Source organism: Dendrobates tinctorius, unplaced genomic scaffold, assembly GCF_039654945.1.
Source record: "Dendrobates tinctorius isolate UK_male_01 unplaced genomic scaffold, ASM3965494v1 ptg000143l, whole genome shotgun sequence".
NCBI classification, from domain to species: domain Eukaryota; kingdom Metazoa; phylum Chordata; class Amphibia; order Anura; family Dendrobatidae; genus Dendrobates; species Dendrobates tinctorius.
Genome location: NW_027361810.1, coordinates 14,270,279 through 14,290,940, shown reverse-complemented (window position 1 = coordinate 14,290,940; position 20,662 = coordinate 14,270,279). Strand labels below are relative to the sequence as shown.

The following is a 20,662-nucleotide window of genomic DNA, read 5'->3' as shown; positions in this document are numbered from 1 at the left end:
GAGCGGTGCCATGTGCTGTATCCTTACTTTACTGGCGTTCGTTAGTGAGTGCCTGAATATTAAGGGCACAGGAGTGCCAAATCCTTAATTTCTGAGCATAGATTGTTCTAAAGGGACTCCAGAAACAAGACAGGATCACCCATCCCCTTATTAGATCGGAGCGGATCTGAGTGCTGAGACCCCCCAGCAATCGTCAGATCGGGGCACATCTCAGCCCCGTCTGAGTGGAGTGTGGGCAGGGGCAGCACTGGTTTTGAAGAAAAGATGCTATTCTTCAGTAATCCTGGACTACACCTTTAAAGGGAACTAGAATGACCTACTGATTTTTTTTTTTTTTTTTTGGATGCATTTATTTTTTTTAGACCATAACTTCCTGGTTATTTTTTGGTTTTTTTTTATAAAGAAATGAGCATGAGCAGTAACAGCAATGAACAGACTCTGGCCTTATATTTTATATTGAAGCATCTAATGAGCGTGTTTAAAGGTCATTGTGCAGGAGATGAGGTGAGTTGTGACCTCACCTATTGTGAATGGTGGATCCAGTATTATCTACTGTATATAGAGGTGTTATCCGTCATTGTACAGGAGGAGGTGAGCTGTGACATCACCTATTGTGAATAGTCGATCCAGTATTATCTACTGTATATAGAGGCGTTATCAGTCATTGTACAGGAGGAGGGGGTGAGCTGTGACATCTCCTATTGTGAATGGTGGATCCAGTATTATCTACTGTATATAGAGGTGTTATCAGTCATTGTGCAGGAGATGAGGTGAGCTGTGACCTCACCTATTGTGAATGGTGGATCCAGTATTATCTACTGTATATAGAGGTGTTATCAGTCATTGTACAGGAGGAGGTGAGCTGTGACATCACCTATTGTGAATAGTGGATCCAGTATTATCTACTGTATATAGAGGCGTTATCAGTCATTGTACAGGAGGAGGGGGTGAGCTGTGACATCACCTATTGTGAATGGTGGATCCAGTATTATCTACTGTATATAGAGGTGTTATCAGTCATTGTACAGGAGGAGGTGGTGAGCTGTGACCTCACCTATTGTGAATGGTGGATCCAGTATTATCTACTGTATATAGAGGTGTTATCAGTCATTGTACAGGAGGAGGTGAGCTGTGACATCACCTATTGTGAATAGTGGATCCAGTATTATCTACTGTATATAGAGGCGTTATCAGTCATTGTACAGGAGGAGGGGGTGAGCTGTGACATCACCTATTGTGAATGGTGGATCCAGTATTATCTACTGTATATAGAAGTGTTATCAGTCATTGTGCAGGAGATGAGGTGAGCTGTGACCTCACCTATTGTGAATGGTGGATCCAGTATTATCTACTGTATATAGAGGTGTTATCAGTCATTGTGCAGGAGATGAGGTGAGCTGTGACCTCACCTATTGTGAATGGTGGATCCAGTATTATCTACTGTATATAGAGGTGTTATCAGTCATTGTACAGGAGGAGGTGGGCTGTGACCTCACCTATTGTGAATGGTGGATCCAGTATTATCTACTGTATATAGAGGTGTTATCAGTCATTGTACAGGAGGAGGTGAGCTGTGACATCACCTATTGTGAATAGTGGATCCAGTATTATCTACTGTATATAGAGGCGTTATCAGTCATTGTACAGGAGGAGGGGGTGAGCTGTGACATCACCTATTGTGAATGGTGGATCCAGTATTATCTACTGTATATAGAGGTGTTATCAGTCATTGTACAGGAGGAGGGGGTGAGCTGTGACATCACCTATTGAAAATAATGAATCCTGTGTTATCTCCTGTCTATAGATGTGTTATAAATCATTGTAAAGCTGTCTCTGATGATAATGAGATCTCAAAAAACTTTTCCCAAAAGGCTAATGAAGTATGAGTCTGATACAGCTCCAGTAGCCAGTGCGAAAATTACAAGATTATATATATATATCTGTTTGTCTTGCGTGTACCATAAAACCCTGATTAAACAATAGGTAATTTTTTGATAATATATTTCCTTTAACCCCCACCCGCCTCCCCCCATCTGGGACCCTGCAATCACATGGGAAGGAGCTTGGCGGAATATCCCTGTTTCAGACTCTTTGGATTCTGGGGTCACATTTATGGGGGTTATTTGCTGGATCAGAGTTTTCTCTAATCTCAGCAGCTGATTTTGTGGTTGCACCTGCAAGAAGACAATGCTGAAAATAAAGCAGAAATAATCCCGCTCCTCCGCCGCTCGGGTCTCTGTTTTGGATGCAGCGGTGATGGCTAACATATATAATAGTAGGTCTTCACAGGCGCACCTGTTACCCAGGGGAGTTACTGTCTTTCTGGACGGCCCCCGTTGTGCCGTCAGGTGTATTATACGTATCGGGCGGCTCATTGGGGTCCTCGCTGTTCCCCGGATCAGCACTCGCCGTGCACGTTCCTCAGTGCACTAGAGATGGAAGCAGATTAGTATGGTGGAAATCTACAGTCTGACTGAGCCCACTAATCTCCCCGTGCGGCCCCGTATTCAGTTTCCATGGTAACTATATATTACAGCTTGTCTATGGAGAGTACATTCTCTACCTCTAAAAGCCCATTCATGATCTCCTATAATCTATAGATCCGCCGTCGGGGTTGCTCTCCCGTCTTCCCGATGCACCGTCCAATCCAGCACCATCATTAAGCTCAAGTATCATAATAATTGAACATTAGGTCAAGGTGCCGTAAAGAACGTCCATATTTTAGGTGCTACGTTGGGGGCGCTCGACTATGAAGGGGCTCAATCAGCATTGCCATAAAGGGGTTCTCCGCCTCCATGGATGTCTGACGGAATTTGAGTGCTCCCAAGCCTGAGATATTCCTATTGGTGGATCCATATAGCTGAAACAGTCACCAAGAGGTTGTGCCAAGTTACCCAACACCAGGACACTTATCAAGGTTTACCTAGATGTAAAGGGCGATTCTGTTAATTTTGGAGACCCCCGCCTTGTGCGGGGCATCTTATAGACAGGGCAATGGCCCCTGAGGATTAAAAAAAAAAGTCTTCAGATTAGTTCTCCCACAATAGGAAGAAAGCTAATTCTCTTGTAGAAACTATTTGAGGTATCCACCATCCATCCAACATGTCCACAGGAGAAGTGATTAGGGGTCTGACTGCTGGGACCCCCGAAGATGCTGGCGGTCCCATACAGAATGAATAGAGCACTATCGCTCATGTGTAGGAATCGCTATATTCTAACGAGGCATTCCGGAGCCCCATTCTTGGGACCACTAGAGGTCCCAGATGTTGGACCCCCAGTAATCGCCAAGTTATCTCTGATTTATGAGTTGTCCCAACTTGCAGGTTATCATCTAGTTAAATAAAATCAGAGACTCCTCCAAAACCTCCAAAAAAGGAAAGGCACCCAGTCTCTTTTTTGGGGGGGAAGACTCAGGTTTTGCCAAATGCCATAAGTCACGTGTCTCCTAAAGGGTCGGACGTTTTACTTTGTAGGGTAACTGTCTCCAGGTGGTGCGGGGGGACTTCTTTTTGGGGGAGAGCTATTTTGCACCTGAGTGGCAAGAACAAAACATTTTTTGCAAAACCACTCTTGGCAACGCTTTGCTTAGTGCCGCTCCTCCCAGCCCTGCCACGGCGTCGTACGGCTACTTGCATCAGAACCGATACACGTATGTTTACAGGATCTAGAGATATTTTGCTCAATTTGACTTTTTTTCTTTTTATAGAAAGTTCTGTGCATTTTTGCTACAACTTTACACTACCAAGTCACATTATCAGCCGGGCCGCAGGCGTGGCAGCTGCTCACTACATTAATCCTCGGCACGCGGAGCAGCAAGAATTGAAAGGGGGTTTTCAGTTTGTGGGATATTTTGTGTCATCGGATCCAGCACACATTTCTCATCCGTTTATTACAATGTATCGAGCTTCAGTAAATACACCGCCTGCTGCTGCCGCCGCCATGTGTCAGTGGTGTCACCTGGACTCTGTGCCAAAAAATGTCACTAATTTCATCAATGTCTCCAGCAAAAAAAAGTCTCGGGGTTCCTGATAAGTGTCCCTAAATCCGTGATCTAACATGTAACCTTGTCTCGTATGTTACTAGATACTTTTGTAAATAATTTGCAAATAAGCCACGCTTCCTGCACGCTTTGGACGCCACGACTCCTGCAATAGCCCCCAAGGAAAACAGAAAATATTGTTAGAAAATGTATGGAAGCCTCCTGATGTGAAAAGAGTGAAAAACTGCAGCTCCATCCCCCTCCTCCCCCATTTAGTAGTTACTGTTTTATTAAAGGTATCCTGGAGTGCAGGAAGGCGTCACTCATCCCTAATAAGATTTTTGTTAAAGTTTTATTGCCTCCCTGGGTCAAGATCAGGATCGGGGTCCAACATCCGTTCTCCGCTGTTCCCTACCACATCCCCAAAGATTATCGTCTGTGACCGCGACCGTTCAGTCTGATGGAAGACAAGACTACGGGGGTCACTGCAGATGGAAATGTCACTTGATTGACAAGAAAGAAACACGAAAAAAAATAAAGAAACAGGAAAGAAGGCAAAAGAGGTCATCATACAGGGAGATGGGTGCAGTCGTGTGACATGGCATATTGTATCTGTTCACCCCTGAATTTCAGTTTAAAGAGGTCTAAGATTATAAAAAACACAGCGCCACCCCTGTGCACAGGTTGTGTCTGGTATTGTAGCCGGATGATAAAGTGATTCTGACCCCCCTTGTGTTTACATCGTAGTTCAGATGAGTTTCATTACAATCCCCTGGCAAAATCAGGTCTCAATGGGTGTAAAATCGGAAGTTGTCATTGGCTGCTCGTTTTGCCTGCAGCAGCCTCTAGTGGGGAAATATGGTATTACACGTGATTGTCTGGATGTTGGCACTGACCCCTCGGTGTGGCATCACGTGTCCTGGTCGGATGTGTGCAGAGTATTGATTTCACCCTGATGCATTATTAATCGTGTCTAACATTTTATATTTCCCACCAGTGAAAGGCCACGTCCAAGCCAATCCCAGTATAAATGTCGCCAGTCCCAGCAGACCCAGCCGTGAGCAATGGCCGCCAGTGATCCGGCGTCTGTGCTGGGAACAATTAATTGCCTAATGAGAGCAGCACAATAATAACCATCAATAGAGGCCGGGCCCCCTCCCCCGCGGATTCCGGGGGTCCCTTTAAGGCTCCTATATATAGAGAAGTGATTTCTGGTGGTGCAGCAGATTCAGACAAGCGCTGGTAACGTCTGCTGAGGCCGAAAATAAACCCGGTTTCTGTTCCTTTTGCAAAATCTCACACCTACACGTTTCTGCGGATGCAAACGCCAAGAAGTATATATATTTTTTCTCATTTGCAGAATTACCAACTGTGATAATTCATCAATATTCATGGCCTCCCGATTAACACTTGCTCTCCCAGCGATAAATACACCGTTTAGAAAGTTTGGTTATCCGATTCACCCCGTCCTTCAGATGTAGCAGAGCCGGGAACGTCTCACATAGGAGCGGATTTTTACAACTTAGTTGTCCTTGTAAAATCATGGGGGTGTAAAATCTGGCTTTACGGGTGTAGCAGAGCTGAGTTTGCCAGTTTCTGGATTAGAAACCGGAGCTGTTGCTTCGCTGAGTTTATGATATGTAACAGAGGTGAGTTTGTCTGCTAGTTGCACGGATGATGTCTGCAACATAGCAGATCCAAGATTGTGCAGCGTAGCAGAGCTCAGTGCAAGTCTTGTGCTTGAACGGTTCTTCTCAATTTTGAAAGGTGCATTTTTTTTTTTAATTAACTTGGTTAAGATTATCCAGTGTAGCTGGGACCCATCACTTGTCACAAATCTGTAATGTTTTTATCCAGTGTAAATGCTGCTGTTCTCCTGAATCCGGTGATGTTTTTCTTTTGTCCCTGCTCCTCTCCGTTCCTGAGATATGGCCCAATCTTCCCTATATATAAATCCAGTCTATTCAGCCAACTGGGCGTGATTCCCCAAGAAGTTGCCTATAGAGAAGTTGAGGAACACGCCCACTTAGCTAATGACTAGATTTATATAAAGGGGAGATATCTCGGTAACGGAGAGGCGCAGGAACAAGAGAAAAACATCTTCAGATTCAGGAGAACAGCGGCATTTACACCAGGGGGAAAAAGACATACAGTTGTGGCCAAAAGTATTGACACCCCTGCAATTCTGTCAGATAATACTCAGTTTCTTCCTGAAAATGATTGCAAACACAAATTCTTTGGTATTATTATCTTCATTTAATTTGTCTTAAATGAAAAAACACAAAAGAGAATGAAGCAAAAAGCAAAACATTGATCATTTCACACAAAACTCCAAAAATGGGCCAGACAAAAGTATTGGCACCCTCAGCCTAATACTTGGTTGCACAACCTTTAGCCAAAATAGCTGCGACCAACCGCTTCCGGTAACCATCAATGAGTTTCTTACAATGCTCTGCTGGAATTTTAGACCATTCTTCTTTGGCAAACTGCTCCATGTCCCTGATATTTGAAGGGTGCCTTCTCCAAACTGCCATTTTTAGATCTCTCCACTGGTGTTCTATGGGATTCAGGTCTGGACTCATTGCTGGCCACCTTAGAACTCTCCAGTGCTTTATCTCAAACCATTTTCTAGTGCTTTTTGAAGTGCGTTTTGGGTCATTGTCCTACTGGAAGATCCATGACCTCTGAGGGAGACCCAGGTTTCTCACATTGGGCCCTACATTATGCTGCAAAATTTGTTGGTAGTCTTCAGACTTCATAATGCCATGCACACGGTCAAGCAGTCCAGTGCCAGAGGCAGCAAAGCAACCCCAAAACATCAGGGAACCTCCGCCATGTTTGACTGTAGGGGCTGTGTTCTTTTCTTTGAATGCCTCTTTTTTTTTTCCTGTAAACTCTATGTTGATGCCTTTGCCCAAAAAGCTCTACTTTTGTCTCATCTGACCAGAGAACATTCTTCCAAAACGTTTTAGGCTTTTTCAGGTAAGTTTTGGCAAACTCCAGCCTGGCTTTTTTTATGTCTCGGGGTAAGAAGTGGGGTCTTCCTGGTACCATACAGTCCCTTTTCAATCAGATGCTGACGGATAGTACGGGTTGACACTGTTGTACCCTCGGACTGCAGGGCAGCTTGAACTTGTTTGGATGTTAGTGGAGGTTCTTTATCCAACATCCGCACAATCTTGCGTTGAAATCTCTTGTCAATTTTTCTTTTCCGTCCACATCTAGGAAGGTTAGCCACAGTGCCATGGGCTTTACACTTCTTGATGACACTGCGCACGGTAGACACAGGAACATTCAGGTCTTTGGAGATGGACTTGTAGCCTTGAGATTGCTCATGCTTCCTCACAATTTGGTTTCTCAAGTCCTCAGACAGTTCTTTGCTCTATGTGGTACACACAAGGACACAGGACAGAGGTTGAGTTAACTTTAATCCATGTCAACTGGCTGCAAGTGTGATTTAGTTATTGCCAACACCTGTTAGGTGCCACAGGTAAGTTACAGGTGCTGTTAATTACACAAATTAGAGAAGCATCACATGATTTTTCGAACAGTGCCAATACTTTTGTCCACCCACTTTTTTATGTTTGGTGTGGAATTATATCCAATTTGGCTTTAGGACAATTCTTTTTGTGTTTTTTCATTTAAGACAAATTAAATGAAGATAATAATAACAAAGAATTTGTGTTTGCAATCATTTTCAGGAAGAAACTGAGTATTATCTGACAGAATTGCAGGGGTGTCAATACTTTTGGCCACAACTGTATTTATAGTGAATGACGGGTCCCCTTTAAGTCTTACCCTATTTTTCCACGTTTGTCTTTATGTAGCAGAGGTCAATTTTTCTGATGTAACGGAAGCGGAGTTTGACCGATGCAGCGGTTTCCTCATGTTCCCTGCGCAGAGATCAGCGGCATCAGGACACCGCTCATCTACATAGAGAGAGCTTCACCGCGTGTGCATGTTATCTTCTCTCTATGGCTAGTGGGGGCTTCGAGTCAAGCGAGACCAGATGCGGATTTCCTGACCCTGCGACTTTTCTGCCCCAGATCCTCAGGTTCGTCAGAGAATGGAGCAGCCTGACGGCTATGAAGCAGCGGATGATCCGTAAGAGCGGCCTGATCTTCAGCAGCCCCGTGCTGGCCGCAGGAGAGCTGTCTAGGCAGCACTCGGCGCACAGCAGCACCAAGAGGTATGAGGCTTCACCGGGGTCACACGGGCACGAGCCTCGCAGGCGTGCTGGCATCACAGGAGAAGGCGCGCTGTGCCAGCGGGTTATGGCAAGCCATTCATTCATTTACTTTATAACACTCAGAGCCCCCCCTATTAAAGGGGCGGTTGTCAGATTGAAAATTTATAGAAGCAAATGATGGCTGAAATTTGTTTTTATATGTGATGGATACTAACCCGCTCCAGTGAGGCCGCCACTTTCTCCAGTCACCTGATTACCAAGGCTTGTGATTGGCTGCAGCAGTCAGTTGACCAGACTGATACGTCACATGACCGCTTGGGCAACCCCTTTAAATTAATTTTTAAGGTTTTATGTTTGAAAAATTTTTTTCACTATATTTTACATTTTTTTTTATTACTTATTCTAATCTTAAGGGTCGATGATTTTAGTTTTTATTTTTTGCATTTGCTTTCTATTTGCTTACTACTGCATTCCATTGCAATTTGTGTCCCTATGACAACACTTCCTGTGCACTGTGTAATGAACACAGAGCAATGAGATCCTTGGTAGGTTCCCCAGACCTAAATCCACGGGGGGGGTGTCCCCACTTGTGCCACCAGGACCTGATTGAGAGCAGAGGCCCCTTTACTATATATCGCCGTCTCCCTTGACCCTGGGACTGAAGGACAAACGATCCCAGCCTTTAGTCAGGAGCTCGGCTGTCCTTGGACACTCGCTCCAGGGCTGCATGACACTGAGACACTTTAAAAAAAAAAAAAAAAAAACTTTTTGCTGCCCCTCTGTTGTTCCTCTTGTAATACTATAAACTGACATTTGGGCTTCACCATTCATCTTGTGAAATGCTTGCCCCCACCCAGTCTGACATGGTCAACCCTGATTGGACGGTGTTATTGTACATAAGGACATGCCCCCGCTCACTGGGAGACTGGTAACACCCACTAGTCATACTTTTCCCGGAGGAGCAACAGAGGGACGGTGGAGCGCAGCGCTCCGAAATTTTTATTTTATTGGGAACTCTTTAGTCTCGCAGACAGATCAGGCGTCGGCTCCTGTCTTACCGAATAATATCTTAATTTAGACTTTATTACTGTCGCTTTCCTGTCCGGGGTTTTTGTGTCGCACTTTTTTTTTTTTTTTGCACTTTGATTAAATTTTCTTGTTGCCAAGCAACAGAAGACTTGTGGCGACGAAGAACAGGGCTAAAAATAAGAAAAAAACAAAAAATAATCATCAAAAACCTATGAAAAATCTTGAAAAACCCAAAAAAACAGATAATCTCAACCCATAACCAGAACTTTATACATAAAGAAAGATCACGCAAAACTGACACTTATCATACAGGCAGTTCTTAAAGGGATGCTGCTACTCCCTGTTATCAGCTATGGAGTCCGTCCTATGCGTCACAGAAGCCACAACTCTGTACCGGACCCAGTGCTGCCAAATAGACCCGATCCTTCATGATATCTGGCAATGACGAATGTCATCATGCCTGATCGAGGACGACCTTGTCTTATCTAGATCTTGCAGTCCTATGTAAAAATCACTCATGAACTGGATTTCGATGAGTTGTACCAAATGACACACTGGGCTCAGCTACGTCTGTAATCCTCCGCGCGCGGACGTCATGTCAGACACTCCGAGCTGATGTATGTTTTGTGCGTCTCCGCCTTGCAGACCCCCCCGCTCCCAGCGTGTGGTCGTCGCTCTGTCACCGCCCGCCGCGCCGCTTTTCAGATAACGCACCGTTCTCCTGGCGCCAATGTCCACGTGTTCTCATCCCAATTAGCAGAAGCCCGTTCCTCGCTATATTCTCCCCTTAGTTAAAAATTGAAGACAACATTTTACAAACCAGAAAAAAAAAAAATCAATATTTAAATAGGGGAATATGCGGCAGAGCCGAGCGAGCGCCCGTAGCACTGCAGCGATGATGGAGTGCCGGCGCGGTATCTCACACACCACATCGCTCAGTGTAATGGGGTGACACATGCGGCTGTTGTTTGATCGCAGGTACCTGACCAAAGAAGATGTCGCTGCCGCCTCATTAAGCAAAGTTCAGAGCAGCGGGGGAAGTGTGAGGCTTGTCAGCAGGGAGCGCACGTCGTCCGTCAAAGAAAAGGTGTCTCTGGGTACAGCTGCGAGACCCCCCACACGGTAAGTGCAGCGCTCGCTGACAGATGCAGCCATCAACCCCAACCTCTGCGCCGCTCTCATCATTCCTCTGATTTTATTTTTCCCTTTTTTTTTTCCGTTGACTTCGACTTTTTAAAGATTCACTTCAGTTTGTCGTTTTTTGGGGGGAAAACAGAAAAAATAGAATAAAAACAAAAAAAAGTCAAGAAGCTTGTTTCCTGCCGTACTTGTGCGGCCTGCGCTGATTGCATCTGCCGCTGCCCGTGTGCCGCAGCAAAATGGGAAGCACGAAATCTACATCTGAAGAAGGGGATTTGTAGTCGGAGCAAAGGAAGGAACCCCGACTCCCGATGAGACGGGAAATAACCCTAGAAAATAAAGCAGCGTGTCGCACTCACTAACTGGCCAAGAGCGACAGCCGGACCCAAACTGCACCTCCACCGATACTATGTGAAGACGACCTCTCCGCCCTTCTGACATGGCTGCTCTAGTAAATATTCGACCTCCCCCTAATATAGCAATTCATAGACCACATCGTGTGGTTCCTCTATTGCTCCGCCTGGAAATGTCTGCATAAAGTGGCCACTGGATGCTCGCATCTAACCAGCCGAGTCCATCGGACTGTGCAGGAACACACCCGATTAAAGGGGTCATCTGGGCTAAATCAAGCATTGCCCAGGGGGCGGGAAATGTAAAAGTAACAACAATCTCGTCTGCCGGCACCCACCAGGATCCAGTGCAGGCTGCTCCATGGTCTGCGCAGAGACAGGAAGAAGTGATATCACTGCTCCATCAGCCATCAGACCACTGCAGCCTGTGATTGACTGCAGCAGTAAGATGACGTGAGGAGCGCATCATCAGATGTTTTATGATTATGCATTGCTCAGCCATCTGAGGGCAGCAGGCAATCGCAGGTTGCAGCATTCTGATGGAACAGCGACATCGCTTCTTCCTGTCTCTGCGCAGACCATGGAGCAGCCTGCACTGGATCCTGGTGGGTGCCAGTAGGTGAGTTTGTAATTTTTTTTTTTAAATATCTGAACCCCTTAGCAAAGTTTTATAGGTGTCTCTAAATACATGGTGCTCCCCCTAGTGGTGGCTGCAGACAGGATCTTGTCATGTATCTCTGTATACAGGGAGCTCCCCCTAGTGGTGGCTGCAGACAGGATCTTATTATGCATCTCTGTATACAGGGAGCTCCCCCTAGTGGTGATTGCAGACAGGATCTTACCATGTATTTCTGTATACAGGGAGCTCCCCCTAGTGGTGGCTGCAGACAGAATCTTATCATGTATCTTTGTATACAGGGAGCTCCCCCTAGTAGTGGCTGCAGACAGAATCTTATCATGTATCTCTGTATACAGGGAGCTCCCCCTAGTGGTGATTGCAGACAGGATCTTATCACGTATCTCTGTATACAGGAAGCTCCCCCTAGTGGTGGCTGCAGATCGGATCTTATCATGTGCTCTAACCACTATAGAGACACATTTTAGTCTTAAAGGGAATCTAAGAAAAACGAGTTATATTATACTCACGTGGGGGTCTGGTTCGGGTCCGGTCCGGCGCCTCCCATTTTCTAGCGGTGACGTCCTCTTCTTTTCTTCCCGTCGTGACTCCGGCGCAGGCACACTGCTCTGCCCTGTTGAGGGCAGAGCAGAGTACTGCAGTGCGCAGGCGCCAGACCAGGTCAGAGAGGTCCGGCGCCTTCGCATTGCAGTACTTTACTCTGCCCTCAACAGGGCAGGTAAAGTGCACCAGAGCCGCAACGGGGAGCAAAGAAGAGGACGTCATCGCTAGCAGATGGGAGGCGCCGGACCGCGACACCCATCAGACCCGGACTGCCCCGGGTGAGTATAATATAACTCGTTTTTCTTATCTTTCAGGGTACATCGGGGGCTTATCTACAGCATTACAGAATGTTGTGGATAAGCCCCTGATGGCCGGCAGCTGACAGTCCAAAAATGGGGTGACAGATTCCCTTTAAGCATCACAATGTTGGGAGATTGAAATGATCAACAAATCCTTTCTGGTGAGACCGGTCCAATCTATACAGGTTTATACAGGATCGAAAAAATATTATTCACTGACCCCTAGTAAATATGTTAAAAAAATAAATTAAATAAAAAAAATCAAAGTTTTATAAACACATAGTGCATAGAAGAGTTCTAGAAAGGTTTTTTTTTATTAACCCTTTATTTGACTTGCATTTTTTGTGGTGGGGAGCAGCCAATAAAACTTGTTGGCTGTTTGGGGATGAGGCAGTGAGTGAGGGATGGGTGCGCGGAGAGCCGGCAGAGGGAAGTAGCGGGATCAGCGCTCCGCCACTTGCATACATTACTGCGGATGAACTTGTTATGTTCGAGTCTCCGGGGACCACAGATCTATGTAGTGTTGCTATGGAGTGTGGCGAGCGCAGGCTGCGGCCGCGCAGGTATCGCTTTAATTGCTCAGTCCTCCGTGTAATGAAGTTTGCTTTTTATATTATTAACAACCGGGCGGGCAGACGGGCGACCTGAAACCGCTCGCAAATTTCGTCTTAATTTCCTGTTCTGGACCAAATAATGAAGACGAGAAACCGAGACAAAATCGATGGCTGCCAGAGAAATGATTCCCAGCGGGGAGAGGAAGCGATTATCGACCACAGCACCCTAAAGTGACCCCGAGTCGTCCTCACATGTGACTTCTTAAAGGGGATGATTGATGTCGTAGAGTCCCCCCTCTGCTTCCGGCTGATGGGAATGTAATCCCTTAATGACCGCTCGTACGTGCTGTTATGGCGGCGGATTCTGCAGTGGTAAAAATAATAAGAAAAAAGGAAAGATGAGCAAAAAATATATAGTTTTATTTATTTTATTTTTTTTTGCTTATTTCCAGGGTTGTTTTTAATTAGAATGTTCTATCGTAAAAATAATCAAAAAATAAATTAAGTAGATAAAATATGTAGAACGGTAATAAAAAAAAAATTGTGCCAAACGTCAGCGGAATGAATCTGTTCCTCACTCTTCGAGATCTCTGCTTGCGGCCTGTGAATATAAGCATTGTTGTTTATATCCAGATGCTGAAAACCAGGTGTATATCAGGTCTACCCGACACTGGTGCAGTGCTCGTTACAGTGTATCAGCCCTGATTTATCACCTTGTGCTGGTGATCGAAGGGTCTGGATTAATAGGCCAATATGAGCTATATCATTTATATGTAATAAATGGGGCTGGGTGGGACCCCCAGGATGGGAGGCCCCCTTTGTTAGAGCAGTTTATTTTATGGTTGAGGGGGGTCCCGAGCAGGAGGTGCGGGGACGGCGCCCTCTGGTGTACAGGGTCATATTCCTGTGCCGACTCCGCTATGTAGCGTCTCTACAGAATATCCCGCCCGCCCCGATATATCGTCGTATACCCAGGAGCCGCGTAAAATGAAATTCTCGTGTCCGTCCATCTCTTCTTTCACTATTTACAAGGTGTGAATAAATAATTCATCCGCGTTCTGGTATATGAGGGTAAATATAGCTGACGAGCGATGGGATATCTGCGGGGGGCTCGCAGTCAGACGGCGGTTAAAGCCAAATGGATGGCGACTTTAATGGCGGGCGCTCAATGGGTGATATGCACCATATCAGAAAATGAACAGTTCCTTTCTGGTCCGACTTCCTGAGCGACTCTCTGCCTCTTATTAGTTTCTCAGCGTGAAGCGGTAATGAGACAGTGATTATTCTGCCGCCTCGGCCTCTTACCATCATGTTTCCAATACTAGGAGCGAAGATGTAAAGGACGCTGGGCCCGCGGCGGACGCTGAAGGTAAAGGCTACCTGCAAGCGGTGGACAGCATCGGAGTCCCTCTGTGCGTTTATTGCCAGGAGCCCTGTCCCCAGTCACCGGCAGGAAACGCGTCAGCGGCCTGGGACAATCGATTCTGCAGTCGCAAATGTCAGGACGAGTTTCTGATCCGCTCCAACCAGAGCTACATGAGGGCAAAAGTGTTCGAGACGGAGCACGGGGTGTGCCAGCACTGCTGCCTGAACGCACATGAGCTGTTCCTGAGCGTGCGGGACGCCCCCCCGAGTCAGCGGAAGGGACTGCTGGAGGGCACGTGGATGGCACAACTTCCGCTAGATCAGGTAAAGCTGCCGAGGACATGGCGGGGCGATCAGTGGTTGAAGCAGCTCATCGCATCTTCCTTTGCATATTTTCTCGCCCGGTTACTCGTAATTCTGTCTGTTGCTCCTCAGCAGCAGGTTAGGCGCATGAATGTCCGCAATCTCTTCTCTCCGGGTCTAGTGTTCAAGAGCAATCGACATCTACAGGAAAAACTATCAGCGGCTGCCCAGCAATGCTGGGCGTTGTAGGTTTCCAACTACTCGTAGAGACCTACGCTGAGAAGCACTGCTTAAAGGGACACAAACCAAAAAACTGTGCCGTTGTGTCTAGGATTGCAGCTCAGCTCTTTTAAAGGGGTTGTCACAGGAGCGCAACGCTCCCCATCTCTTGGCTCCTGCTTGCCGGGGTTGGCGCGCTCCTGAATTTTGACCGTTCAGACAAGCGAGTTGTTTCTGCCACTGGTCCAAACTGCGCTGTCCCATAGTAAGCTGCAAAAAAAGACGTCCCCTGTAGCATCGGAGGGGTGCAGCGATCCGGCCAACTTCAGAGTGAAGAGAATTTTTAATAAGTAAATTGCAAAATTGCTGTTTTTACTCTGAGACAACCCGTTAAATATGAATCAGGCTGAGCTGCAGTACCGCCCCCAACCTGTGCACAGGGGCGGCGCTATTTTGACATAAAATTAGCACCAATTATGTTATTCTAATAATTAGCTCATTGTTTCACGGTTTCCTTTTTTGGCTTTTTTTTTTTGTGTGTGTGGGGGGGGGGGGCAGAGGTTGGGGATTTATACCGGGAGGGTGGGGGCCGTTGTTAGAACTCCACTGCCCTCTAGTGGCGACACCATAACTCATTGCAAAAGAACAAAATGAAGAGTTCGGTCTCTGTGGGAAAGTGACAGATTTGCATTTCATCATCAGACATTACTCGATACTTTGTTTCGGCTCCGGCTTCCTTTCTGACGGCTGCGGCCGCCTCTGTCTGGTACAAAGAGCATTCATGTTTGCATTGCAACGGCCGTCAGATGGCGGTTTTAATGGTGTCAGCAGTACATTCATTTATTCAGAGACGTGAGCGCGAGTCATGCAGATTTCGCCATGTAACTACTTTATCTTTCCTCGCAGTTAAATGAGCTGATCCGGTGCCCCACGGAGGGGCAGTTCTGGCAGGTGGACCACATCAGACCCGTGTACGGCGGGGGAGGACAGTGCGCGCTGGACAACCTGCAGACCCTGTGCACCGTGTGTCACCGAGAGGTAAGGCCCTGCGTTGTGTGTCACTTATGGAGAGATGTAGCAGAGCTGACGTAAGTCATTACATCATCACAACACATAATCGGAGGTTTTACATAGGTCTGCAGGTAAAGGAACAATCTGGGTGAGACTTGATGCAGTGACCTCTCGGGCCGTGTCAGACTCGCGGGCCCTGCACTGGCTACTTTCAATATTCCCATAGTAGTGAATGGAGGCAGCAGCGCTTGTACAGTCGGGTCTCCCATTCACAGTTCGTTCTCGGGAGGTGACATCCGCATCTCTCCAGATAAGAAAACCCCTTTAATTCTGAGCAGTAAGAACAATGCGGCTCCCAGAGTGATTAATGACAAACTCGGCTCTGCTACATCGCTGTCACGAAAGGAAGAACAATACGTATAAGCGGATATTCGGTTCTCTATCTTACATGGTCGGTATTTTCTTGCCCTGCGCCTGATGTATAAAACATAGGACCACTCCTCCGACATTTTAGAAATGTCATTAGTCGCTGACCCTCGTGACCTGCCGTCGGAGGCTAATCTGCAGGATGATAGAAATTAAATAACTACTGAAATTGAATTTCTGATTTATGCGTCAAAAAATCTGAGCTTCCCGGGGTCAGTATTGTCCATTGACCCCCATATCGCTTTCCATACACAACCCCCAGCCGGGAAGATGCAGATGAGGCAGAGCAGGCTCCTGTACCGGGAAATTATGGAGTCGTCTCCTGTCAGGCGGAGGCTTGGCTCTGTCTGAGGATTTCCAAGAAACCTCGCAGTAGAATCGGCAAATACAGGGCCATCATCTTCAGTGCGTTCATTGCTCACTGCTCAAGACCTCTGCTTGCTGTCATCCCTTCGCCATTGTAATCCAGATGTTTGCAGACGATTCATTTTTGTGAATGTTTAAATAAGACGCAGCACTTTTCTGCGAATGTCTTCCTGTCGCCCCCTGGACATTTTTTTTTTTTGGACACCACAAATTTGGTTGCACTTTTTTTTTTTTTTTTTTGCTCTAAGATGCAAAAATGGTAAAAGCCAATAGGCGCTTTTTTCATTTTGCACAAAATTCGTGAACTGTTTGTGCCACTAAAATGGCAAAAAAGAAAGTGTCATAAAAAAAAATACCCTGCAGATGTTGAATCAGGCCTATCGATGGTGGGCTTGTTAGACAACGCACTTCTGCAGCCCCCGAGCCTAGTGTGTCACCTGTAGAACCGATTCTCACCCAATGGAAGTTAACAATGGCAGTGTCCTATTATTAATATAGGACAGATATATAGCGGGGGGTCTGACCTCAGTCACACGAGGGATGGCGAGGGTCACTAGTCACTTCTATATGCTTCCGTATACAAGCCACCTAGAATGATGCGTCGTGGCGAAGGAGCAGAATTACAGCGCTGCGATCCAGTGATGGCGTGTGCACTGCACGCTCGCTGCAGATTACCACATACTCGGCAACCACTATCACTACTACCACCACCCTTCAGGTATTTTACACCCCAGAAGTGGAGGCCGCCGTTCTCTGCTCGGAGTCCCTGCTAGAGTGAAGTTTCCGCTCTCTAATTGGGGTGTTTTATTAATATTTTTCTGGCCGCTCGTCTGCCTCCTCATTATCTGCCTTTTTCTATTTTCTGGATATTCTCGATCACTAATGAGGCAATTTGGGTGAGCGGCAACAGAGCGTCCGCCGAGATAACGGCCTGATGACAACATCAGAAGCTATTGAGGAGCTGCTGATGAGGCACTCTATGGGCGCCGCTGCCAAAAGCTGCCGGCTCATCCTACTTTACAGTACAAGTCATTACAGGATCCCACGGACCCTCGTCGTCAGTGCGCTTATTGCAATGTATGGAGCCTCCACTCCTGGTATCACAGGGCGCACGGGGTTCTCCCAGAGTCTCGCCGGCAATGATCCACGGTGCATCTTCCTCTATGAAACATCTCGCTTGTGGCTTCTTCGTTTCTTCATATTGCATTATGTTTATAGCACTGACGTAGTCAATGGCGCAGTACACAGAACGCCATCGCACTCTGTCCACAGGTCATGGTGTCCGGACGTTTGGTGCAGACGCTTATCTTCAGCCGCTCATCTTTAGTTTCTCATTAGAATCGTTGCGCATCTCGAGGCTTTGATAAGGAAACGAGAAGAAGCTTCAAACACTTTGCTTAAAGACCAGCCGAAAACGATGCATGTGAGCTGGAGACGAGGCGCCCCAGGGTGCGAGAGGAGAGGTGCAGGGACATCTAGAACAGGGTGTAGCTATAGGCGTCAATATGGATAATCTGATGGGATTGTACAGGATCAGGAAAAACTTGCCTTTGTTTTCTAGGAATAGGTTTTGCAGCTGAGCCTCATGCAAGTGAAGGTGCAATACCAGACCCAGCCATAGCAAAAATTGGCGCTGTTCCTGGGAGGGGGGAAAAAATATATATATACAGCACAAACCAAAAGTTTGGACACACCTTCTCATTCAAATAGATTTCTTTATTTTGATAACTATGAAAATTGTAGATTCACTCTGAAGGCATCAAAACTATGAATTACCACATGTGGAACAAGTTTGTTTTTTTTTTTACACATGTGGAATTATATAATTAACAAAAAAGTGTGAAACAACTGAAAATATGTCTTATATTCTAGGTTCTTCAAAGTAGCCACCTTTTGCTTTGATTACTGCTTTGCACACTCTTGGCATTCTCTTGATGAGCTTCAAGAGGTAGTCACCGGAAATGGTCTTCCAACAGGTGTTCTTGAAGGAGTTCCCAGAGATGCTTAGCACTTGTTGGCCCTTTTGCCTTCACTCTGCGGTCCAGCTCACCCCAAACCATCTCAATTGGGTTCAGGTCTGGTGACTGTGGAGGCCAGGTCATCTGGCGTAGCACCCCATCACTCTCCTTCTTGGTCAAATAGCCCTTACACAGCCTGGAGGTGTGTTTGGGGTCATTGTCCTGTGGAAAAATAAATGGTCCAACTAAACGCAAACCGGATGGAATAGCATGCCGCTGCAAGATGCTGTGGTAGCCATGCTGGTTCAGTATGCCTTCAATTTTGAATAAATCCCCAACAGTGTCACCAGCAAAGCCCCCCCACACCATCACACCTCCTCCTCCATGCTTCACAGTGGGAACCAGGCATGTAGAGTCCATCCGTTCACCTTTTCTGTGTCGCACAAAGACACGATGGTTGGAACCAAAGATCTCAAATTTGGACTCCTCAGACCAAAGCACAGATTTCCACCGGTCTAATGTCCATTCCTTGTGTTCTTTAGCCCAAACAAGTCTCTTCTGCTTGTTGCCTGTCCTTAGCAGTGGTTTCCTAGCAGCTATTTTACCATGAAGGCCTGCTGCACAAAGTCTCCTTTTAACAGTTGTTTTAGAGAAGTGTCTGCTGCTAGAACTCTGTGTGGCACTGACCTGGTCTCTAATCTGAGCTGCTGTTAACCTGCGATTTCTGAGGCTGGTGACTTGGATGAACTTATCCTCTGGAGCAGAGGTGACTCTTGGTCTTCCTTTCCTGGGGCGGTCCTCATGTGAGCCAGTTTCTTTGTAGCGCTTGATGGTTTTTGCCACTGCACTTGGGGACACTTTCAAAGTTTTCCCAATTTTTCGGACTGACTGACCTTCATTTCTTAAAATAATGATGGCCACTTGTTTTTCTTTACTTAGAATTTGTATTATGGCAAGAAAAAAGCAGCTAACAGTCTATTCAGTAGGACTATCAGCTGTCCATCCACCAGACCTCTGCACAACACAACTGATGTCCCAACCCCATTTATAAGGCAAGAAATCCCACTTATTAAAACTGACAGGGCACACCTGTGAAGTGAAAACCATTTCCGGTGACTACCTCTTGAAGCTCATCAAGACAATGCCAAGAGTGTGCAAAGCAGTAATCAAAGCAAAAGGTGGCTACTTTGAAGAACCTAGAATATAAGACATATTTTCAGTTGTTTCACACTTTTTTGTTAATTATATAATTCCACATGTGGTAATTCATAGTTTTGATGCCTTCAGAGTGAATCTACAATTTTCATAGACATGAAAATAAAGAAAACTCTTTGAATGAGGTGTGTCCAAACTTTTGGTCTGTACTGTATATTTACATCAATCTTAGTTGAAGTAATAAACCTCCCCTCCAATAGTCAGTGCAGGTCTCTGTAATAATGACATCTTTTGTGTCTTTCCAGAGAACAGCTCATCAAACAAAGGAGAGGAGTCGATCCAAGAAACTTTCCATGGCCTCCAAGTATGGATCTGATATCACCAAATTCTTTACCAAAGCCTAGTGTGTCCCCTTGTTCTATCAGTCTTGTTTTTCTCACCTTCTAAATTATGGATTTAATAAAAGATTTGTTTTATTACATTGATTTTCATTTAAAAAATACACAATGGGTCCACAAAGAAAACCTGGGAAATGTTCGGTGTCCATGAGCTGTTTCTCCCTTCCCCTCTCCTAGCAGGATCCCAGCACGATCTCCTAGTTAACGGTAGAGGAGTTGAGAGATGGTCAGTAGTGTAATGTTTGTGCCAGTGACGACCGGGACCCACAAAGGGCGAGATCATCAGCCATTAGGCCGGGATCAAGCTCGGCCCTCTGCTTCCTCCTCTCCATAGACAGAAATCTACGTGACTGATGTCTCACAATGAAACCGCTCCTATCTGATAAGAGGATCTGTTCCTTTAAGGATCATATTAAAAACCTGTAATATATTGTCCCCATTACCTATAACACACCATCGTCGTCATTCGCTCTTTACGACGGAAGAGAAAATCGTCTGCAATAAAAATGTTCAGTTAATAAAATGCTCTAAATAATTAATGAACAAAAAAGCAGTAATGATGAAAAGAGGCGATAATAATAGAAACGCCCCGACGAGAAGATTCCTCATCTCCAGGACGTTCGCGGCGGCAGAGAATTATTGTTACTATGCTCCGAATCTCCGAGGTGACGCTCGGCTCACGGGGAGGGCGAGAACAGCGCCAATTATCACATCCAAAAAGAGAGGAAAATTCAGAGCAAA

General features: G+C 46.0%; 1 protein-coding gene across 2 annotated transcripts in view; it reads left to right on the top strand.

Annotated features, from left to right (window-relative positions):
- ZRANB3 (zinc finger RANBP2-type containing 3) overlaps positions 1-20,002 on the top strand; it is a 247,059-nt gene extending 227,057 nt beyond the window's left edge. The window contains exons 17-21 of one of the 2 annotated variants that reach the window (XM_073545539.1): positions 8,026-8,168; positions 10,176-10,319; positions 14,046-14,409; positions 15,514-15,645; positions 19,829-20,002. In XM_073545539.1, coding sequence (XP_073401640.1) covers positions 8,026-8,168; positions 10,176-10,319; positions 14,046-14,409; positions 15,514-15,645; positions 19,829-19,927 — 882 coding nt within the window. In that variant the 3' untranslated portion in view covers positions 19,928-20,002. Of the gene's footprint in view, positions 1-8,025; positions 8,169-10,175; positions 10,320-14,045; positions 14,410-15,513; positions 15,646-19,828 lie in introns of those variants that run through there. The other variant, XM_073545540.1, reaches the window with a different exon arrangement.
- The last annotated feature ends 660 nt before the right edge of the window (positions 20,003-20,662 follow it).